Source organism: Monomorium pharaonis, chromosome 2 (genome assembly GCF_013373865.1).
Source record: "Monomorium pharaonis isolate MP-MQ-018 chromosome 2, ASM1337386v2, whole genome shotgun sequence".
NCBI classification, from domain to species: Eukaryota; Metazoa; Arthropoda; class Insecta; order Hymenoptera; family Formicidae; genus Monomorium; species Monomorium pharaonis.
This window is the reverse complement of record NC_050468.1, coordinates 5,441,241-5,466,909: the sequence shown is the minus strand read 5'-3', so window position 1 is coordinate 5,466,909 and position 25,669 is coordinate 5,441,241. Positions and strand designations below refer to the sequence as shown.

Below are 25,669 nucleotides of genomic sequence, written 5' to 3'. Positions count from 1 at the left end.
AAATAATTTGAAAATAGCTATAACCCAGGTAGCACAAGATATTTATAAAATATTTATAAAATATTTATAAAAAGGAAAAATATTTATAATAAATATTTTGTACATATATTTATGTCCAAGTTTGTCAGGTATAAAAAAAATTATGATAAACATTTATGAAAATATTGAAAACAAATATTTATACCATTAATTATTATTAAAGAATATTTCAAGTTCATATACCATAAATATTTTTCAGTACATTTAAAAAATATATTTTATATAATGTTGATAATATTTTTTGTATCATTTCTAAATAGTTTATGAAAAATAATTATATAATCTTTAAAAAATATTTTTTGAAAATAAATTTGTAAAATATATTATAGTCTTCTTCCTCTTACAAGATTACGTAAAAATAATTAGAATTTTTTATTTTTTGTTCAAATTTTTTTCAATTCTTAGAAACTCTCAAAAAAACTTAAAAATATTCAAAAATTTTCTAAATTAATAAAAATTTTTTATTTTTAAAGTTTTTCTGAGAAACGTTTTAATTCTTATAAAAAATTGGAATATAATTTATCAGAAATCCTGAAAAAAATTTTTTTAATTCTGACAAATTTTTTCACTAGGGTATATTACGAAATCTCAGGAAATCTCTTGGACATCCTCTGGATATCGTTTGAGATATCTACAGGATGTCAAATCGATGGAAATTTGTGCATCCCTTGGGCATCCCTTGGATATCGCAGACGGTCCACGGATATCCAACGATATTGCGATATCCCAAATTAACATCCTGGGGCTCGATTCTTGAATTCATTTGCAAGAGAAACGTATTCGCAAATTCTGTTCTTACAGAAAAGTTGAAAATTTATTGGCTATCGTATGGCTTTTAACCAATAAACTTGTAACTTTTCTGTTAGAACGGGTATTTACGCATACGTTTTCTTGCGAATGAATTCAAGAATTGAGCCCCTGCAGGGACATTCCTGGGGCTCTATTCTTGAATTCATTCGCAAGAGAAACGTATTCGCAAATTCTGATCTTACAGAAAAGTTGGAAATTTATTGGCTATCGTATGGCTATTAACCAATAAACTTACAACTTTCTGTTAGAGCGAGTACTTGCGTATACGTTTCTCTTGCGAATGACTTCAAGAATCGAGCCCCTAGGATAAAGTGTGCTGTGTGGGCTTTAACTATAGGTTTGTTTTTTATTCCTGCACTGCTGCACTAGTGCAATAAGTTAAAATGAGAAAAAATATATTTGTCTTATTCTAACTTATTGCACCAATGCAGCAGTGCAGGAATAAAAAACAGACCTTATAATTTACAATAATATGCGAGAAGCCATATTGCTTTTGACATCTTGGATAAAATTCTGATTGGTCAAAGGAAATTGACGACTGCGCATCCTCGAAACTGTCTTATAACACTATGATCACAGGTTACTCCGTTGTATGGACTGACATGTTGGTTAAGAAAGATTTCTCAGAGTTATGAATAACTATTCGTCATTTTATGAACAACTATTTTTACGGTATGGAAATTATACTATTAAAAAATATCTTAATATTTTAATTTATTTTATACATGTTATATTGTGTGTGTACATTTAATTTATACATGATACTTATACGAGGATATTTTAATGCCAATGTAGAGGTTAGATTCCGAATTAAAAATATTTTATAAAACAAATGTTATTCTTTTAATTAGTTGCACATCGTAATCTTTTTGAAATATTTAATCCTCAAAAGTTATTTTTTTTTTTTTGGAAAATTTTGATTTGATGTGAAGTCATATGTACTTTTCTTATATTTTCTAAAAAGAGTATATTATACATTATTTGTCAATTTATTAATTTAGTATGAATTTTGATTAAAAATTTTAAAATAAATAATATAATTTAAATTTTTTAGCAATGTTTCAAATAGCACAGAACAACGTTACATATTACAACATACATGTATAATATTACAGTGTAATGTTATACAGATGTTTTTAATATTTTTTAACTAATATTACAGTAATGTTTTAAAAATAAAAAATAATTATGAAAAATGTCCTATATTTTATCGTGCTATCAGTTAGATGTAGTAAAGTTTTGCTTTTTAATTAAAAAACATACTTAGTATAAAATAAAAAGTGCAGCATTATGAGTTTTTTATTTATATATTATTTATTTAAGGAAATAATTTCTTTAAGAGGTAAAGTTACTGAAAAATTGAGTTTGAAAATGAAAGTAAATAAGATGTGTTTTGACAGTAAAATTTTTTTTGTTTTAATTCTTGATTTTGTTAATTTTATTTATAACTTAAACACGTAATAACTTAAAATACTCAATAACTTGAATTATTTTCTATTGCTTTAAGATTTGAGTTAGCAAAGATTGACTGTATATTATTGTATTAAACTATTTTGATTTTACAATGTTTTGCAACATTTAAACGTTGTTACAAGTGCTATTATATTGTGGATTTATATTTTTGTAATGTGTAATTTATAATTTGTTATAATATTAGATAATGTATTATATTATAATCTTATGCAACAATATTATGATTTGTTTTAGAAATTTTGGATACAGGAAGACATAGATATAATTATCCAATATTAAATTTGTTCTACGGGTACATCAATGACTAAAGATAAAAAGGTTGCACTATTATATTTATAATTTTATACATGTTGCTTGCTTTATACACACAGATACACACAGCATACAATCTATATATAAAGTAGGGCATTGCATTGTCTCATTTGAAATATCTTTTTTCCTATGTTTTTCACTAAAAAACGTTTTGTACAAAAGTTGTTTAATCTCAAGAAGGCATAAAATAAAAATATCAACTTGTTTGCAAATGGCACCATTTTTGAGAAATTTACTAATCCTTACTTTTCTTAAATAGAAATTGATTTTTTTATCTTAATTGACTTTTTTCTTTTAAAAAAGTTGTAGTTCTTGGCGAGATAAATCTTATCATGTGTATTTTTTTAGAGTTTTTTCTAAGATTTCAATAAGTTATACAATTTTTTAATTAAAAAATTTGTATTTTGCAAACATGTCAAGAAAACTAAATAATACACATGATTAGATTTATTTCGTTGAGAGCTACAACTTTTATTAAAAGAAAAAAGTCAATTTTTATTTAAGAAAAGTGATGATTAGTAAATTTCTCGAAAGTAGCATTATTTGCAAACAAATTGATATCTTGATTGCTATTTTATGTCTCTTTTGAAATCAAACAACTTTTTATCTCAAGAAGACATAAAACATTTTTGTATAAAATGCATAGGAAAAAATTGGTGTGGGATATTAAAATACTTCATAGATAAGATGATTCTTTTTAATCTTAACAGGAAGATGTGCAAAGTTTGAAAATATGCAATTTTACAAAAATGGTTTTCTAAATAAAAGTTGTATGTTGTGAAGGGGAATATAAGATGGTGTTGTCATTGGTTTGGTTTTGGATAATTGTATAAAGGTTAAATTCACTTACATTCTGTAATTTCATTAATAGAACTCCATTTTTTATGGCATTTTTTTTATAGCTTTGAAAGCTTTCCAAAATCAAAAAAGGTAAATCAGAGTGGGTAATATTTACATTGTACATTTTGAATAATGCTAATAACAGTGGTATTGTAACTTTCTTATAACTCGAAAAGTACTTAATAAAAAAATATTTTATAATAGAAAGAGCTTTTGAGGTAAGCTATAAGATAGAAGTTTTATTCACTTCAGCATTACATTGCAAAAAAGGGTCTTTGTTTATAATCTTTCCTAGCACATTCATCCCTCCATTTATCCATTTAACTATCTTTCTATCTTAACTGATCTGTTGCATGGCTTTATTTAATATCACGTAACATAACATATCTTATTGCTCCGCAGAAATCCTACATGTAATAATAATTTTTATTCTATTTAGCCTACAATAGCCAAGAAGAGAATCCTACATAGAATATAATCTTCCTATCTAAACATTTTTCTCGCAACTATCTTTCAATCCTTACTTTGTTTACAATCTTCTTTCTTTTAACTTATAACTACTTATATATTTCCCTTATTATATCATCTAACCTTTTTATATTTAAATCTTTCCCTTTATTTTCTATTACCTCTACTCTTTTCTCTCTATCCTTCTCGAGGTGAGCTATTAAAAAATGCAATAAAAATGGAGAATTCTGGAAATTTAAGAAATTGTAATCTTTACTTGATCTTCGTATAATTGTCTAAAGTCAAATTAATGGTACCATCTTATGTCTCTCTCTACACTAAACTTTTATGCGTGCGTACGTGTATGTATATGTGTAATCCCAAAATACGCAACTTAAACTATACTATAATGAAAAAGTCGTAAATTAATGATATTAATAAAGAAATAATGCGCAAAATTAATTATTAATAAAGAATTTTTTAATCATCAAAATTATTTCTAGTATTATAGATTACAAAGAAATATTCAGATTACCATAATTCATATAAATGCAACATTAGACAAACCAAGAAACATGGTAACGGTTCACTCCAAGTGAATATGCAATGAGAGATTGTTCCATATACTATACGCGAGCCGACAAGTTACGAGCACCTGAAATTATAGAATCTCAATAACAATTGAACCAATCAAGTTCTGAATAGACTCAATTAATAATTTAGGTTTAAATTATATAATAAACTCTCATTTTTTTCCTTTACGTGCTCTATGAGCATAAATATCACAATGCAAAGTCCATAAATTTGTAAGGTGTGTCATCGTCGTTGTTTTTTTCACATCTTTAACAGTAGATTGCACTGGATATTTTGTAGTATTTCTTTATTTATGGTTTTGCTATATCGACAGTAAAAGAATGAATAATGAAAGTGAGTGAAAGAGTGATAAATAGACTCACAATTAAACACGAAATTTTGTTCTACATGATAGAGCTACGTTAAAGTTTTTAGTGTATTATAATTTTATCTGATATTAGATATTTGGCACCAAAATTCGCTGTTGATCAATATAGATCTCTTATATCTTTATGTAATTTATATTTTATAATATAAATTACAACATTATATATTTAAATTATGATAATGTAATATATATTTAGATTTTTATATCTTATATCTTTTGTAATTTTTTATTTAAAGTTAATCATTATTAACATTATTTCTAGTTTATTAATCATTATTAACATTATTTCTAGTTTATTAATTATGTCTTTCCTTATTTATTAGTGGAAGAATGAGTAAATAAATTCGAAAAAGTGATAATAGGTCTTATAAAAAATTATTGTTTACATATGTACGATTACGGTTTATAACTAATTAATTCTTATTCATATTCCTTTATGTTAATGTTATTACTGTATTAATATAAATTGCATTAATTTGAACATTTTTTATAATCTACATTAGCAACAAAATTTTTATTATTCAATTTGTTATTTATAACATTTATTGATATTGTTAATTTGCGATCAATATTATATCTCATATACACAATAATGTATCAAGAGCGCGCACATAATCTGAAGCGCACTCACTATCGCTGTAAACGCGACTTATAAATAAACGTCTGTCTGAGATTTATATTATTAGGCCATCTTACAATATTTATATTTCAAAAACTATTGTCTGAAATAAAAATTTGCATCTAAATTTTAGTTTCTTCTGAGAAAAAATTAAAGTTTATATGTACATTTTTATTTCAATTTTTATTTCAAAACTTTTTACTCCTCTGGTATTTTGAGTTGCGTATTTTGAGACATCTTGTGTGTGCGTGTGTATGTGCGTGTGCACGCGCGTGTCTAATGCATCCGTGCACATACACAAAAATATAATTGCCTTCTGTAATTGTTTGATATGAAGCCAGTGAAATGTTCCTTATTATTGCATTTCTTTTTATTTTATCAATACATTTATCAAACAGTAGTATAAAAATTGATTAATAGAAAATATTTAATTCCTGCTTTTTATGATTTCAGTTGATCCTGCATGCTGTGCACTGTGTATCAACGTATTGTCTGTCCGCAATACCTTAGCACCGCAGCACCGTATTCTTTTACTATTTTTGCCAAATATATTACATTCATAATAGAAATATAAACATGGCTGCCTATATCAATCGTGCAATGGTACAATCGACCATGATTGGAGACAGCCAACTTCGATCAGATGTTAGAAATGATAATTCTCCTCTACAGATTTTTGTTAAAGCAAAGAAAAGAATAAATGATATATTTGTGGACATAGAGAAATATGTGGAGGAAACCGTAGAGTTTATGACATGTAAGTAAATACAAATAAAGGATAGTATGTGTATGTGCGCGCGCGTAGACATAATATTGTAATGTATTAATTTATCTCATTGAATTGTTAATTTAACATCTGGTTTTATAATAGCATTACAAAATGATCGAGATATTGTAACTGTGGATGAAGAAGGAAAGGTTAAAGCTTACATAGATAAAATACGAGCGATAAAAGATGTTCTTAAAAGAGATCACATGAAAGTAGCTTTTTTCGGCAGGTGAGTAATTATGTTAAACGATATTTACATTTAATTATACTTGTAGTTATTTATTTTAAAAATATGAAATGATTTCTCTTTATTATTTTTATAAAATATTATAATTTTTATATGATATTTGTTATAATTTTTACAATTATTTCTAAATATTATTAAAATTGAGAATAATTTTTTTAAATTAAAGTCACTTAGTACGTGAATTGATTATATTATATAACTTTATATAAAATATATATACATAATAACTTTATATAAAATGTTGTTTATAATATTATATATAGGGTGTCCCATTTCAATTGTCACAGACAAATATCTTGTAAAATATGGAAGATTCGGAAGTATTTTAGATAACTGAGAGAGACATAATAATGAAATAATTTTTTGAAAAAACTGATTTTTTATAAGATTATAGTCTCGTTGAATTTAGTGTTCTATAATGCATTCTTTTATACATTTTGCAGACACTAATGCCTTTTTAATTGTGTTTAATATAATAGTGCAAGTACATATATTAGGGAATGTTAGCAGGAATCCAAATCATCTTTTGAAAAAAAGGAGACACTTTCAACCATGTATGACATGCAGTCAAAAAAATGAACTAAAATAAGTGATGAGGTACTTTAAACTGTACACATGTGTACATGTACCTTATATATTAATCAATAAAGTATGGGTGATGCCACACCCATGGTGTCATTAATTTAATTTAGAAATTAATTGAAAAAAAAACACTAAAAGTTAACGAATACCTACCTAGGAGTTTTTAGAGTCGCTAATCATGAATCTGCTTAGATTTTTAAAATATAAAATGACGGATCCAATATTGACAAGAGTAGCGAATTTTAAAGTTTTCAATTAATTCTTAATAAGAGAAACATATGTTTTTTAAATCACTTTCTCTTGAATTACAGAATCTATAATCGATAATCAAGTCTTATATTTAAGATTATCTTAATATGTCATCAACCAGTCATAGAGCATTAGTATCATATTTTAAAATATTATTTGAAACGATCTTGAAATAAGATTCGATTATGAAACCTGACCTATAATCTCTTATTCAGACACACTGATTTCTTAGGGCTCGGCAGACACGCGACGCGTGATATATAATGAGAGCTCTATTTTTTCGAAAAAGTTGAGCTTTTATTGGATCGCGCATCGTGCGTCACAAAATCACATTTTGCTGAAATTCTTAGGGCGTGAACTGAAAACTGGAGTTGAAAGCTGAGTTTGAAACATAAGAATTATAGTACATTTCGCAGTCGTCCTCAAAACAAAGTTGCCAACTGTGACTCGTAAGCAATCATTCCCATTACAATGAAATCTCCATCGGGGACTATAGCCACTAATAGTGATTTTAATTAATCATGTTAGTGCCATTATTATTAATTCCTTGACGGAGAGGATGTTATGCGGTCAAATCAGCGGCCGGTATTTGATCGAGTTTTCGAGATCATCTCAAGTAATATTAAGATGTTAACACAGCTCTATAATGACATCTTAAGACAGTACTTAATTCAATGTGATTAATTAAATTTTTGACAAAAATTAGGTTAGAACGATTATATTGTCAAAAATACAATTGGTTACACTTTTATCATATTGGCAATTCTTTAATCAATGATTAAAGTTAATTGAATTAATTTCTTCCTAGATTTATTATATGCAAGAGCGTTTTAAAGTTATGGGACACCCATATTTCATCATTTAAAAAACTTTTTCTCATTTTTATGCATTATAATTATTTAATTTTTAATCACAAGCATAAAATAGATAATTTAAACTGTCAGAAAAAATTCCTATAAAAGCCTAAGCCTTAAAGAGTTAAGAAATAATGCTAATTAATGAGATTTACAGAACATTCTGTATAGGAATAAAGGATATGATCTCTCTCTCTATATATAATATATATATTGCAGAACAAGTAATGGGAAAAGTACTGTGATTAATGCCATGCTACATGATAAAATTTTGCCAAGTGGTATAGGACACACTACAAATTGTTTCTTACAAGTGGAAGGTTCAGATAATGGAGAATCATATCTTATTACGGAAGGATCCACTGAAAAACAGCCAGTTCAATCTGTTGGACAATTAGGTCATGCTCTTTGTAAAGAGAAGTTATGTGAAAGTCATTTAGTAAGAATATTTTGGCCAAAAGAAAAATGCTTATTGCTGCGAGATGATGTAGTATTTGTTGATAGTCCAGGAGTAGATGTAACTCCAAATCTAGATGAATGGATCGATAAGCATTGTTTGGATGCAGATGTTTTTGTTTTAGTAGCAAATGCTGAATCTACCATAATGGTTACTGTAAGTATAATTAATAATTGTAACAAACATTTTAAGCATGTATAAAGCCAGCCATACACGTTCAAGCAAACTTGTTAAGTATAATACGCTTGTTGCCAAATCTTCTAGAACATGCATGTCGTATTTGCGATAGCTCTGCAATTTTTATTATCTACATTTTTCTATAGATTGACAAGTGTATTTGCGCATGTAGATTTGACAAGTTTATTTGAAAGTATGACTTTATATGATTCATTATGTAATCTAATACATGCCTAATTTAATTTTTTTTAAATTATTTTGGAAACAATTCTATTAGTTCTATTTCTATTTTTGTAAAACTTAGGCTTATTTATTAAAAAAAACTTAAAAGCAGTCTTCTATAGTACATTGAATAATAAGTGCAGAAAATCAGCTTTTTTGTCAAGAATGCGTTTATCCATACAAATGAGAAAAAGGTGATCTGCACGAGTTGCACATACTATTTTTTGTTACAAGTGAGTAGAAAATGCTAATGAGAAAGGGTTTAGATGGGAAGGCGCGAGGTTTGTAAGAGACTCCCCTGCAAATAAAAATAACTTTATTTTTATATAGTTTTATTAACACTAATTATCATGTATCTCACGACTCCCTCATCACGTTTTTACTACGACATTAAGAAGATACATGGTGATTAATGTCAGTAAAACTATATAGAAATAAAGTTTTTTTATTTACTGCGGAGTTCCACTAACTCCCCGCCTTCCACTCAGAACCCGCCCATTTTCACCTCCGCATTTTCTATGCACTTGTAACAAAAAATAGTATATGTAACTCGCGTAGATCGATTATTTTCTCGCCTTCGGTTCATGTGTCTACTCCCCCGCATTCGTGGGAAATGGCCGATTTTCTGTACTTGTCACACAATATATTATTTTTATATCTTAAAATTCTCTTATTTATCTAATTTATATTTTTTTCTTTATTAGTCTATATATTTTGAATTAATATTGGCAAATCTTAATTATTCTTTTTCTTTTTAGGAAAAAAATTTCTTTCATAAAGTTTCAACGAAATTATCAAAACCGAATATATTTATTTTAAATAATCGATGGGATGCTTCTGCATCTGAACCAGAGTACTTTGATCAGGTATGTACTTAGAAATTACTAATTACAGAAAATTTAATGTTTTATGAACAGTTATAATATATTTAAGTTTGGTGTATAAACTTTGTGTATAATTTATTGATATTTATTATTAAATAACTATTACTAAATAAATATTAATGTTATAATCTTTTAGGTAATAGGTAAAAATGTATTTTATTAAGTTGTTGAACATTCTGAAATATATTATTGATTGATTTATATTTATAAGAATAAGATTACATTTTAAATTACTCAAATCATATGATACTAGTTAATCATTTTAGAAATTTTATTTTTTATTTTTGTGATATTTTATAAGAATAATATTTTTAAAAAGCAATATATATTTATAATATATATTATATATATAATATATATTTGTTATATAATATATATTGTATATATTTTATTTTTATTACATTTGTTTTTTAATAATTATTTTTAAAAAGTTTAAGTTATTTTTTATTGATAATTTTTTAAAATTAAACTGCAATTAATAAGATATATAAAATTATGTGCTAAAATATATTAAATATTTATGTAAAACTAGATTGTTGTTTCAATATTTTAAATAATAAATATTGAAATATTTTGTTTAAAACAAACAAAAAATTACAATTACAATTTTAAGGAATTAAAATAATAAAAAATATCAGAACGCATGTTGAATAATTTTATAAATTTATTTAAATAAAATATTGATATAATATTTTTTAAATTATGTATGTTATGTTTATACATATATATATATTTCTAAAGTCTATTCTAAAAGTGAATAAAATGTTATAAGTGTAATATGAAAAATAAATTTATATAAATGCTATATAAATATTATTTTATATGACATTAATATTTGAACATAATATTAATTTTTTATTCATTATAAGTAAACTTTATTTAAATATTTTATATTTTAATTCTATAAGTAATCCAATATCTTTATTGATGTTCGGAAAACAGTATCTCCGACGTCGATCAAACTTTATCAAAAGTTTTATTTTGGGTTAATCTTCGGTTGTCACACCCATGCATCAACTTTGAAATCAAATAAGTTATCACATAAATTTTTAATGTAAAATATTTTAAATTAAAAAAAGATATGATATTTTTATAAAAACTGATGTTTTTCGGAAATTACAATTTTTAAGATTTTTTTTTAACATAAAACTTTAAATTTTGACATTGTAATAATTAAATAATATTCTAAAAGGATTGAAGGTAAACCTCAATTTGTTTGGTTATCATATCTCTAATAGTTTTAAAACAGTGACCGTTTAAAAATCGGTATGGGTATGCCGTACTCAGTGTGACAACAATGCGATTGGAGATAAACGTGACAACCGAAGGTTAAACAGCGCTGTTTGTACTGGTAGTGCATATTGAACACAGCCTAAGTCATTTTTTTACAACTTATTAAAAAGTCATTATTATTTAAAATAAGTCACTATTTTTTTAAGCTAACATTTGTAAAATATAATATTTATAAAATATAAACATTCTATTTATATTTTTGTGCCTCGTTTTATAATAGTTACTACACTGAAAAAAAATGTTAAATTGATTAAATTTTTCAACTAGATTAAATTTCTTCAATTCAAGTATTTATGTAATTAACTTAAATACATAAAATACTTGAACTTTAATTTAAGTAATTATATATTTGACTGAAATACACAAATAGTTGAATTAAAGAAATTTAATCAAGTCGAAAAATTTATACAAATCAACAATTTTTTTTCTCAGTGTACTCATTCATTGAACCGGTTCAATGTTTCAATATCTTATTTGTACTGCGAATTGAATGCTAAACAACTGGCAAGGTTGATATGAAATTTATCTTGTAAAAGAATGCAAACAAAGATGAAAACAATTGTTAAACATACAAAAGAATATTTGTGCTTGGTCTTTCGCGATTATCTCCAAGACATAATCCTCAATCACTCGTAAAAATATTAATTTATACAATCTCTAATTCTGATTATTTTATTGTGCCAAGATATCTTCAACTGTAATTTTACTTAATTTATGATTTTTTTACAATATATTGTTTAAACTACTATTCTTAACTCTAGGATTCCACTACCCGTACGAAGCAAAAACACCACTTTGGAATTTTGCACATTTCAATATTTTAATCCAGTGTCATTCTCTTAATTTTTAACGTTTTTATTTTTTTCTTAATTATAATATGTAAAAATTCTGAAAAAGACAATTATAAACTTCTAATAACAAATATAAATTTTTTTTGTAAAAAACGCTATTAATTAGCAAGAAAATTTTTATTTAAAAAATTATTAAAGACTATTTCTTTTAAAGACTATTTTAGTCCAAAATAAAGTTTCTGAGAAAATTTTATCGAAATCACAAGTGACTCGTTTTTGGAATTTTACCTAACAAGAAGAAGATACATATGAATGAGGTTACCGATTTTATTTAATTTTTAATATGTTATATTATATCTCTTTTATTTATTTACGGAAAACTCGTTCCCATATGCAGTAGTTAATGAGAAATTATTATTTAAAGTTTTTTGTGTACTTTATGTTCGAATCACGAGTCGTAAGTATTAAATGTATTCAAACAAATTAAATGACTAGGTACGATGCTTGACATCTGACGTTCAAATCCTATTGTCTTCAATTTTTTGCTTTTTTGTATTTTTCAAATTTGTAATTATAAGTAAAAGAATTAATAATAAATAAGTTTAATTAAATTTATTTATTTATTACTCAATAATTTATTTACTTGAGTATAAATTTTAAAAAATGTAAAAATTTTTAAAACGTTCTCTTTAAAGGTGCATTCAAGGAGACGCTATTAGCGTTGTAGCAATATATCTTCATTGCTCATTAAAAATAGAACAAGGATAGAATGAGGCTGATAATACTAATAGCGTTCTCCGCGAATGCACTCTGAGCATTATAGCCTGTCATCTAATTTGAGATCCTATTTTGTAACGCTTAACGACAGTTTAGTATCGTTAATAACATTGTTTCCGCATATATTACCTATATGCAAAAAAAGTTACGTAATGACAATGTAACGCTACCAAATTGTTGTTTTAGAGTTACAGAATGGGCCTGATTACTACTTGCGATTCGCAATTCAATCTTAAAAACTGGGTACTTCGGACTACTAATTATTGAGGACAAACTTAAATAACGAAATACATTCAGCCGACAAAGCAAATCAATAAGCGCTCACTACTTTGTTTGCTAAATGTACCCAATAATTTCTCGTTGCGAACGAGTTAGTTTATTGTGAATAAGTGGGAAGAGTATAGCATAACATTAAAAAATGAAATCAGTGATTTTATTTATATATCCTCTCATGTAACATTTATAAAAAATTAAATTTTTATAATAACTAATAAATTTTTATAATCATCTTTTAAATGAATTTAGTACTGTTCTTTATTCTTTAGCTGGCCAAAGAACAAAAGGAGGTAAGTTTACTTATATCATGGAGCTTTTGTCTGCAAATAATATTTATATTATCTTTAATTTATATACACACTACTTCTTAAAGTTTTATTATGCTTAAGATTTTCTCGCATCTTATGAAAAGTCAAGCAGATGAAGAAAGTCATAGAAAAGTTTTCAAAAATGCATTAAAAAAAAAGAATTTTTGAATCTATCCTGAATTTTGTCTGTGTGTACAATATTATGTTCCTAAATTAAATATTTCAATAAAATTGAATATTAGTATTTTTTAAGTAATTTTTTACCCTGAAATACTGTAATTTAATAAAACATTTAACAAAAATTATTTTAAAGTATACTTTATCATTTTTTAAATACTTTTAAACAACAGTGTGTGTTGATTTCTCATATCAGATTTCTTATATAAAAACTCATGTTTCTCTTAAAAATTTTTTTAAAGTTTTTTTTTATTTTAAAACTAAAAGTTTACGGAAAAAAGAAAAATGTTTATTATAATTGAATGAAGACATTTATATACTTTTTCATTAAATACGCATCTATATAATAAAATAAAACTCATACATATGCATGCGTGCATATACAAGAGTTTTATTGTATTATATAAATATCAATCATTTTATTGATGTGGAAAGCAAAAGTAGACTAAAGAAAAAACGCACAGACTTTTAGAAATATAACTTTTAATATATGTTATAATAAAAAAGAAAATAGATGTTTCGTTATATAATATTTTAGATGTTTATTTTTAATTGTAATATTTATTTTGTTGAAGAAAGACCACTTGAAATTATTTTGTTACACTAAAAACAAATACTATGCACTGCTAAACAGCACGAATTATAAAACATGTTAACAAAAAGTTATATCAGCATTTCACAATAAAAACAAATTTGGAAATTATATGGAGTGTTAAAAAACATTATTATTTACATCAGTGATCGACACAATTTGCAATTTTTGACCAGATTTCCGAATCAACGCTCTATTCCTTTCTAATCACATGGAGGCACCGACTTATCAATCAAACTAATTAAAAAATGGCAATAATTATCATACGAGATAAATTATAGTATATTCGAATAAGCTTATTTGAAAAAAGGGATTAAGTGTATTAAAAGTATAAAGAAAATAGAGTTAATGTGGATGGATTTTAATTTCTGAGGAAATTGCAATTAAAGTTTAGCATTGAGAAAGCTATACATTAATCCTTAGGAATCACCTCCGAAAAAATTGATTGAATCTATTTAGAACTTATTCAGCTGTACTTGTAATAAAATAAAACATGTATATGAGATGATGTATTATTAATGAAAAAAAAATTATTTTAAATTTATGCATTGCTATTTATGTTAATATATCAATAAAATTCAACACGCTTAACATCACGAATTGTTTTATACAAATTTTATATTTTTTATACATTTTTTATGTGTAGGTAAGGGCACAACATCAAGAACGTGCTGTTGACTTTTTATCAAGGGAATTAAAAGTTTGCAGTCCAAAAGATGCTGATGAACGTATCTTTTTTATTTCTGCAAAGGAAACTCTTCAAGCTCGTATACAAGAACAACGTGGTCAACCTGCTCACAGTAAAGTATTTCTAGTTTTCTGTTTATAATTCCTTAAATTTTTAAATCAATTTTAATATTTATAATATTAATTGATTTAATATGTACAGATGGTGCACTAGCAGAAGGTTTTCAAAACCGATATTTTGAGTTTCAAGATTTTGAAAGAAAATTTGAAGAGTGCATCTCAAAGTCTGCAGTGAAAACTAAATTTGAACAACATTCTCAACGTGGTAAACATATCGCAATGTAAGAAAATAAATAATTTTTACATAATTTTTTTCAAATTGTTCTTTTAATTGAGATGAGAAAAGCAAGAAAGAAAGAAAGAAATATTTTGTAGTTATTTATACTCTTTAAAAACATACAGAATACAATGTAGTATTTTAGCAACATTTGCAGAAACATTGCTAAGTTGCTGCAACATTGTTGGAATATTCTGCACTATTATTAATATAATAATTATTATCTAATACTATATGTACTATTATGTAAAATTGTACTATAACATATATTAATACATTAATAGCAATAACATTAATTACAAATTTATGTTTATGTAAATGTTTTCTTGATTTTGGGCATTTGTACTCGTGTCTCACAGGTTTTATTCGTGATTTAAATAATATTATGATTTTTAAAGTGCTTTAGAATTACATGAAATCTTGAAGTTTATTTCTACAATGTGTTTAAAATATTGCTGCAATATTATTAAAGGATAAATGAAAGAAGTCGATTTTTGGCCTCTTAAAAAACGGATAAAATCTATTTTATACGTTTTCCATATATAAATATAATTCAAAAATGCATCCAAGACTGCTCGAAACCGCGGGGAAAACTTTGGGCAAGCTAAATGAGGCTATTGAAACTAAATGAGGCACTATTGAAACGAGACCACTTTTCAGTTTCGAACATTGATCGAGACGCATTAAATTGAGATTTTTTTTCTCGAGTTTTTACGGCTTTGGATGATTTATGATGATGAATGAGAAGTGTTTATAGTCAGTTCTGAGTTTTAGAACTTATCGTGTTCTCCGTATAGTGGATGTGATTAGGATAAAATAGTCAAAAATTACAAGAAACTTTCTAAAAATGCGATTGGTAATCTTCACGTGGTTTTTTTTATATTGTTTTGATAATTAGGATGATGATTATATATGATTAAATCTCGAATTTGTGCAGCAAAAAATCTGTGACAGAAAACAAGAATAGAAAGTAATTAAATAATAAAAAATCATAAAATACACTGGTTGTTTTGCATTGTTTTGCATTTTTTTTACGTCAAATTATCTCTTACAATGTGTATTACTGTAATATACTTATGACATAGCCTTGTTTCAAATTCCAAAATGCACTCTACATGAGGGAAGGAAGAAGGAGAGTATTAAAAAAAAATTTAGTTTAGAAACAGAAATTGGAAATATCACGACTTCTTCCTCGCTTTTTGATTTTATCCCAAAATCTCACTTTCTCTCTCACCCCTTGATGGTGACCTCTCTTATGCAAGGAAAAGAAGTCTGTTTTGGAACTTAAAATTAGGCTAAATGTAACGCATATTGTTGGGAATGATCTGATAGGAGGAAAAAGTAAAAAAATTGAAAAATAACAGGAGCATTCGTATTTTATACAATTTTTACCATTCCCCTTTTCTTTGTCCATTTTTCTTCCTACAGACTTTTTTTACAAATATGATATCCAATAGTGTACGTCATAATCATCATGTCAATAATATCAAAAGATCATGTCAAAGATCATTAATGTATTTATATATAAATTTTTTCAGTTTTTGACCATTTTACCATCATACCCTCTATATGAAAAACATGATAAGTTTTAAACTCAAAACTGATCATAAACAGTTTCCATTTATTATCGTAAATTAATCAAAGCTGTGAGAACTCGGGAAGTATCTCAATGCGTTTCGATTAACGTTACAAACTGAAAAATAATCTCGTTTTAACACCTTATTTAGTTTGCTCAAAATTTTCTTCAGAGTTTTGAACGGTTTTTTAATTGTACTTATATGGGAAACGTATGAAAGGTTTCATTTTTTTTTCTCGAAGGGTAAAATATTAATCTTTTTTTAACTTCTTTATTTTGCACCTTATATTATGTTCATACTTTAACAATGTTTCTGAAACATTATATTGTAATATAAGATTGCAATGTTGCTACACTGTAACTGCAAAGTCCTGTACCCATTCGAGTATTTATAAAAAATGTAAACTGATTTATTTTTATTACTTATTGTAGGGAAATACGTCAAGCATTGGATGATATACTAGAACGAACACAAAAGATGCGAAGTGAACAACTAAATATCAAGAAAGAAGTTCATGATAAATTGAATTTTACGGAACAACAATTGATGCTGCTAACTCAGGAAATGAAAGATAAAATTCATCATATGGTAGAAGATGTAGAACAAAGGGTTTCTAAGGCTTTAAGTGAAGAAATTCGACGATTAGCTGTTTTAATAGACGAATTTAGTGTTCCATTTCATCCTGAACCACTCGTTTTAAATGTATATAAACGGGAGCTTCACACACATGTAGAAAATGGCTTAGGTGATTTTCAATTACATATTTTATGATATGACAATGTTATTTGTTGAGCATTAAAAATATTCTATTTCAGGGTCAAATTTACGAGCCAGACTTAGTACCGCTTTGGCATTGAACATGGAAAATTCGCAGCGAGAAATGACTGAAAGAATGTCAAGTTTGTTGCCCGAAAACAAAAGACAAATGTCGCTTAATATTTTACCACGACGCGAACCATTCGAGATACTTTATCGATTAAATTGCGATAATTTATGCGCAGATTTTCATGAAGACTTAGAATTTCGTTTTTCATGGGGTTTTACAGCAATAATTAACAGATTTGCAGGAAAACAGAGTCAAAGATTAGCTATTGCTAATTATCCGCAAGAGGTAAGATGTTGCGGATCTTTAACTAATTTTAAGCCAGTTTTTATCTTTATAACAATATAGAAATATTTGTAAGTTTAAGTTATAAATGAATAAGAGTGAAAACTAAGCTTCCGAAAAACAAATAAATAATAAAATAGCCAAGATATATTTCAACTTGTAACAATTACCACTTCTCTCGACTTTTAGCTATAGCAACTTTATAAAAAAAAAATTCAAACTTGATCAAGAATTTATACTTAAAAAATACTCCTAATAAGAAGCATAGTATAATTTTTTTGTCACATTTATTTGTGAAAGATAAATAAAAATAATTATATTTCTTGTAGATACCTCCATGTATAACATCACCTGCAGATAGCGTAGATTCTCTTAAGTTTGTTTCAAGTACAACAAATTTTCCACCAAAATCTGAGGACTGGTCTCTGGCTACTCGTATAGCAGTTGCATCTGTAACATCACAGGGTACAATGGGTGGTCTTATTATCGCCGGGTTTGTAAGTATAACATTATTTACCATTTATTTACAATTTCGTTCTCTCCACAGACATACGCATGCATAAGGATGGATCCAAATGTAGTTTTAAAAATTTTTTAAATTATCGGTTTTTTAAAAATAAGATTATATATTTTTTTATTATTATAATAGTTGTAATAGTCGAGATCAAGATTTCTAATCCGAACTATAATTTTATAACAGGGTATATTGTTGAAAAAAACCAGAAAAACTTGAAATTTTTAAGAAATAATCTTTTACTCTTGAAAATTATAAATTTTCATGGTATCTTAGTGATATTTTTTAAAAAATAAAAAAAATTTTATTTTGTAAATTTAACTTCTATCTAGGAAACAATTAAGCTAATAAATGAAAAATAAGGTATAATATAGCACATATTCAAAATACTGTGTTATACTGTATTAAATTCTTGAATTGAATATAAGAAATTGAAGATGTTTTCTTATAATAAAACATTTTTTATTTGTATAAATAATTATTTTTTAACATTTTTTGTAATAATTGTTTAAATAAATAAATTTTTATTACAAAAACCATCTTCAATTCAATGTACTAAAGCCATGTATACAATAAATTAAACCAGTATTTTTATTGTGTGTAACATTTTTGTCATAATATGACGATCGTCATATTTGATCTTGTGAGATCCATCCCTAAGCAAATGCATGCTAGAAGTTTGATGATGTTGGTAAAAGATATGATATTTTTATATGTAGTCCAAACATTAAACCCTTTTCAAACATTAAACCCTTGTCCGCTACAAATTTTAAAAAAAGGTCAAAAATGATATAATTAAATTTTTCCCACGCTCTAAAAAATTTTGTATTAAATTTAACACTTTACATGTCTCAATTTATCCACTAAAATTTTCGTATTAATTTAACATAAAACAAATAAAAAAATAACACAAATAGTATATAAGAAATTAACATAAAAATGTAACATTTGGACAATGTCAGGAACTAAAATTTATTTTAAACTGACGTATGTTTAATGTTAAATATAACTAAAATAAGAAGTTATTTTAACATTTGAAGTAGTTATTTATGGTTTTGATGGAATTAAAATGTTAAATTGACATAGTCTATGTATTAAGATAATTAAAAACATTAGCTAAAACCAAATAATAGAAGACAGCAATCTTTTTATGACTAATAACATAAGAAGTATGTGCATTTAATAAATAGTAACTGTTTTAAAAAGAAAAGTAACACTATTTATTTATTCATTTTAATATATAAAGTATGTAACCAAAAATATTCATATATTTACATATAAATTGTGATATTTTAACTCTTGAAAATTGTTAGTCTTATTTTAATACACAAAGTCTAAATAACATAATGACAATATATTAAATTAATACACAATTATCTTAGAAATACATATAATAACACAAAATTTTATCTGAAAAATTTTAAGATAAATATAAAATGTCTTTTACTGCGCAGAAATTTGACGTAATGAAGAACGTAAATTTAACGTAGTGAAGAATATTTTTTCTTTTTTCTTTTGATTCGAGTTTAGAATTCAAAATTATTTATTAAAAAATAATTTGTTATTCTTAAGTAGTTTTAAAATCCTCAAATTTATAAATCTGTACTATTGATGAATTTTACTCACACACATTTTAATTTTAACTATTTTATTAATTGTATCTTTATCTTTATATATGAATTATCTTATTTATAACTCGTTGTTCAATCTATTATGTATTATTTATTATGTATGTTATTTATTTCCCGTTACAGAAAAAGATTGTGACAGTAAAAACTTTCGATTTAAAAAATATTTGTAATGAATAAATTATAATGTGATTTTATACTGCATCATATCTTATTTCGTTTATTGAATTATTTTCTATATTACTTTGCATAATATTAATTTTTTAACTTTTATTAATTAAATTCTATTTCTTTTTTTTAACAAAGTTGTTTAAGTTATTTTTTTTGATAATTTTTTTTCTTAATACAAAATTAATTAACAATAATAAATATGACATATACATATCCACATATATTTTCGGATAATTCGCGAGTCACGAGATGTTCAAAGTGCTCAAATTAATTAGGGTATTCTATATGTGCTGTTTATATGTGGAAATGGATGTGATAGAAATGGTGTGAAAAAATTTCCATAAATAAATTTTTTTTATAGATGTTAAAAACAGTAGGTTGGAGATTAATTGCTATAACTGGTGCTGTATATGGTGCTTTATATCTCTATGAACGTCTAACATGGACTAATAAAGCAAAAGAACGTGAATTTAAACGACAATATGTGTCGCATGCTACCAAAAAGCTGCGACTGATTGTAGATCTTACTTCTGCAAATTGCAGTCATCAAGTACAACAGTAAGTTATAGATACATTTAAACATCTATATAAATATAACAAATATGTATAAAATATTTTAACGTCAATTATTTTATTTTTGTATTTTAAAAACTATTTGTTACTGTAAGATTATGAAATGCACTATATTAATAGAATTTCAATTTCTTGTGATTTATGCCTAAATATTTAAAATAGATTTATGATGTAACATTTTAATTAAGGTTTCCACGGGTATTTTTTTCAAGAATGCTAAGAAATTAATGTGAAATGTATTCTTGATAATTGTGTGTGTGTGTGTGTGTGTTCTGTTGATTCTCTTGGTATAATATATCGTATACTTTTAACACTTGTAACATTTTTTTCTAAACATTTCTGAACTAAAATTGTTACACTCTTTATACATGTTACAAAATAGTATGTATACTACTATTTTTTTATTCTTTTCTATAAAAATATTTGTTATGATTATATATAGAGAGCTCTCCAGTACATTTGCACGACTCTGTCACTTGGTAGATGAAACAACATCTGAGATGGATACCGAACTTAAGACTATAGCGAATACTTTAGCAATATTGGAAAAAGCAGCAGCTAAGGCAAAACATCTTCGAAATGAGGCCAATTTTTTAATAAATGAGCTGGATACATTTGATTCAGCTTACTTGAAACCTTTAAACTAAATAAATAATCTATTTTGTACACATTAATGAATTAATTAAAAAGCGTAATAATTTTGAAGGAATTTATATATAATATAATTGTTCAAATGTAATATTTTTAATCTAAAAACAATAATTGATTTGAAATAATATTAGTATAGTCTTATGTGACAATTGAATGACATTTATATGCACACATATAGATCTTATTATTTAATGCAGTTATCTAGCCCTCTGTTTACATAAAAAATATGATTTTGTTAGATAAATACAATTTAAAAAAATAAATAATTATATTTAAATGTACGATAGTAATTTGAAAAAGTACTAGGGAATGTTTCAACTTGATAAAAAATCTAGTCTTAATGTATAATGCAGGAAAATTAATTTTCTCATCAGGAAATTGTGTGAAGTAACTTATTTTTATTAATACTACCTCTTCTTTATACCAACAGACAATTATAATAAAAAATATAGTTGTTATATAATAGAGAAGCATATATGTATATGTATGCATATGTGTTTATATATATCATATGTGTATATACTACATCTATCACACCATTTGTTAATGGCGAATTTCTGAAGTTTTTATTAATATGTTTATTTATTATCTTTTACCAAATTATTCAAAAAATAATTTATAAATTAATATTGATTACGACACTTATAGCATAAAAGATATTTATTTATGACGTACTTTATACGATAAATTTGACGACTCGATGTGTAACTGAATGCCTTCTAAAATTCCGTACAATAATTTTTATACCGCTATTAAATATGTATATTATCAGTATATATTGCAAGATAATTAATCCTTTCACTGCCAGTGGAAAGTATACTTCCCACTTGTTTTTTTTATTTTTATATTATAAAAATTGTTCCTGGATACTAATTGTTCGGGGTTTGACTTTTCCGGTATAGAAATACTTAGTTTACATGTCTCCAAAGTTTTTTGCACCCGATTGTCCTTTAGTGATTGTTTATAACAATTTAAATGTGAAAATGCGATTTTTTAGAAAAAATCGATTCATCCTAAAAATTTTATATTGAATTTGACCATTTGGGGGTATAAAGGGTTTTTGAAGTCGCTGATTACTAATCAAGTAGAAACTGAAACATTTAAACTGACGGATCCAACATGATGGATGGAAATATTAAAACCTGAAAATTTTAAGTTTAGAAAAATATAGCTATATTCTACACAAAATTTATAAATGATCTTTTGTGATATTTCGCTTACGTGTATCGTTTTTTAGATAGAAATTCATGAATCTGGATAACGCTAAGAAGGAATGAGCGACATTTGTCAGTCATATTATGGCTGTGTTCCGAAATTTACTGCCAGTACTGAAAATCTATAGTTCATGTTACGTGTACTATAGATTTTCAGTACTGGCAGTAAATTTCGGAATGCAGCCTCAATCTGCTATTTTGAATTCTGATATAATTTTTATTATTTAATTTTAAATTTGTAACAAAAAAAATGGATTTACTGCAAAAATATCCAAATTTTCACTAATTTACTACCTGATGGCAACCATATTAGATTCATCACATTAAATTTGCAAAATTTGAATGCAGATTCGGAATTAACTATCCAAAAAACGTAGATATGCAAGGTTTCCAGATAATCTGTTGAAAAAAAAAACTAATTTGGTAGTCAGAAGGTTAAATAAATAAAAAAAAGTTGCAAAGACAACTGTTCAACGCAAAATTATATTAATATTTAAACATTATTATCTACGGGCTCCTGCATTATGCAGCGGATCTAAACGCGCGAATATTAAACAACTCGGTTGGATATCTTTAAACACTTCTAATTTAAAAAAATATTGATGTCTTAACATTTTAGCATTAAATTTTTTGTTTCTAAATGACTTCAAGAATCTGCCATTAGTAAATAATGCGATAGATCGGATATATCCTGTATATATGCGAGTACATATAACATATATATATATATATATACACACATATAAAATATATATTTCTTATATGCACGCTTTCGAAAATATTGCATCAGTCATTAAACATCGTCTTAAATTTTTCTTTAATAAGGTTTCAATAAATCATGCTTATTTTAAATTTATTATATACGGATGTATCAATTTTATTTAATTAAAAGATTCAAGCATATATGTAAACTTCATCTTTTTGTTAGAATATATTTACTGAAAAATGTATGGAAAGCTTATAAATAAATGTTATATATAATTAAAATGGAATTTATTATTTCAGCGCCAAGAAAAGACTGTTTACAAAAAATTCCTTATTTCACTCATTTATTCACACCTTAAATATATTACTTTAACTAATTTTCATCTCTATTTATCTTCATTTCATTTATATTACTTATATTACATTTACATTATTTAATTTCACTGCATTATATTATTTTACTTTGTACATTCCTACTATTCTTAACTGTCGTTCTTTACATCATTTCTATTTCCATTTTTCTTCTTTGATTCCTTTTCTCTTTCCTTCTACAATTTTTTTACAATAACGCAAACTAATTTAGGTAAATGTTGTTTATGTTAAAAAATTTGTTTGTGTTCGGTTCCTTAAAACGAAATTTATTTTTTCAAAGTAAACAATGAATTTATTTCTCAGCTGATATGTAGTGCCTCGCGCCAAGTGTACGCGCAGCGAGGCACCACCGTGCTTCTTTTACGCGAGACGTCTTTTGCGAGATTAGATACTACAACGTAAGTTGAATCAATGTTAGAAACAAGATTATAAATTGGTTTGGTCTCTGAAACTAATAATTTTAATTATAATCAATTGGACAATGACCTTTATCTAAAATATTACATGATCTAGAATTTATTAAGAAAAAAGATAATGTAAAAAAGTCGGCTTTTTAAAACTGATTCTAACTGGAACAAATTATAGTTACAATACGAACTAATTTCCGTATATTTTTTATCATACACACTTATCTTATGTGCTGGTATATGTATTCTTTTAAGGAAAATACCATTAAGTTACGTAAATCCAAGTGATATTTTTATTTTACATTATTATTTTTTACATAATGCAAAATAAATGTAAATGTGTGAAATAACAAGAAATTGCCTTTTTAAATAAGAGGACAAAATTTATCTTCGCCACAAAAATAATGATATGAAGTAAAGGCGAATATTTATACAAAATTGATTTATTATTACTTTTAATTCTAAAGTCGCTTTACCAACATTTTTTAGAAACTAATTTTTTAATTGGCTTTATAAAATTGTAAAACTCTTTTACAGAATTAAAATACGCACCAAAATCTAGAGAAAACAGTCAAGTTAAAAAACGAAAATTTTTATTTTTTGTACGTAGAACTGTCACTTGATGACAATATTTGCTTAAGGTTCCCCTTTCATAATATCTTTTTTAAGCTTAAAATATATACTAAAATATATCAATTTTTAGCTTAAAATATTAAAAATTAAGGAATTTATAATTTTCAAGCAAAATGTTATTTAAATTTTTTTGTTTTTAACATTTTTTCAAATAAAAAAATTAAAATTTTAATTTTTTATAATTGGATATTTTTTCATATTTGAACTTTATTTCAGAATTTTTGGACACTTAGTTTTTAAATTGCAGCTCATCAAAAAGTGCGTTGGGTCACGGTGACACAGTGTGAATAGTCTCATTCGGAAAAAGAGGTACGACAGGATGAATCGACGATCTCGAATCTTCTCTAAAAACGCTCTTTTAATTTAAATATCTAACATGTAATTCCACCGAATTATTAATGCTCAATATTCCGTTCTGTCTAATTGCAAATCCATGTATAAAAACTTGTGTTTAAATGGCCGGCCTATTAATGTTACTAACTCGTGCTCGTGTTTTTCTACACTGAGAAAAAAAAGTAATTGGTTCAACAAAATTTTTTAGTTGCGGGCTGCCAACAAAAGATATATTTAATACAACAATATATGGTATTACTAAATAAATACATAGTCCTATCAACGTTATTGCACTTGCATTAACAGCAAATATCATTATTTTAAGTATATCTTTTGTTGGCAGCCCGCAACTAAACGTTTTGTTGAATCAATTACTTTTTTCTCAGTGTATACACTGCAGATTCAATGTACACACTGAATCTGCATTGTATTCTCGCTATACGAATATATACAGATGAACCGTAATGTATTTTCGCCATTAATGTTAATATAATTTTTGTATATATATCTTATTACATTTCAAATATTTTTTATATTTGCTACTTATTTATATTTAGACACATTAATTAAAAAATAAAAGTTAAAAAAAAGAAAATTTAATAA

At 25.5% G+C, this 25,669-nt stretch overlaps 1 protein-coding gene across 4 annotated transcripts; it reads left to right on the top strand.

The window, feature by feature from the left end:
• The first annotated feature begins 1,400 nt into the window (after positions 1 to 1,400).
• LOC105834556 (transmembrane GTPase Marf) lies at positions 1,401 to 23,603 on the top strand. 4 transcript variants are annotated; one of them, XM_012677124.3, is made up of 14 exons: positions 1,401 to 1,521; positions 2,557 to 2,640; positions 6,174 to 6,258; positions 6,373 to 6,499; positions 8,422 to 8,815; positions 9,817 to 9,924; positions 13,349 to 13,369; positions 14,803 to 14,956; positions 15,046 to 15,184; positions 17,189 to 17,502; positions 17,573 to 17,868; positions 18,195 to 18,362; positions 20,540 to 20,736; positions 21,194 to 23,603. In XM_012677124.3, exons 2-14 carry the CDS (start codon positions 2,623 to 2,625, stop codon positions 21,396 to 21,398), a joined length of 2,226 nt encoding a protein of 741 aa, XP_012532578.1. In that variant the 5' UTR covers positions 1,401 to 1,521; positions 2,557 to 2,622; the 3' UTR covers positions 21,399 to 23,603. The 4 variants fall into 4 exon arrangements, with proteins under 4 accessions (XP_012532578.1, XP_012532576.1, XP_028050166.1 ...); XM_028194365.2 differs by having other exon boundaries at positions 1,426 to 1,521; positions 5,955 to 6,258; XM_012677122.3 differs by lacking the exon at positions 2,557 to 2,640 and having other exon boundaries at positions 1,412 to 1,521; positions 5,955 to 6,258.
• The last annotated feature ends 2,066 nt before the right edge of the window (positions 23,604 to 25,669 follow it).

Excerpts from the sequence above, each read along its gene's own strand:
- LOC105834556 (XM_012677122.3), top strand. The coding sequence starts at position 6,078 with ATGGCTGCCTATATCAATCGTGCAATGGTACAATCGACCATGATTGGA. Across the intron at positions 6,259-6,372 it reads AACCGTAGAGTTTATGACAT|CATTACAAAATGATCGAGAT; the intron begins GTAAGTAAATAC and ends GTTTTATAATAG. Across the intron at positions 20,737-21,193 it reads TGCAGTCATCAAGTACAACA|AGAGCTCTCCAGTACATTTG; the intron begins GTAAGTTATAGA and ends GATTATATATAG.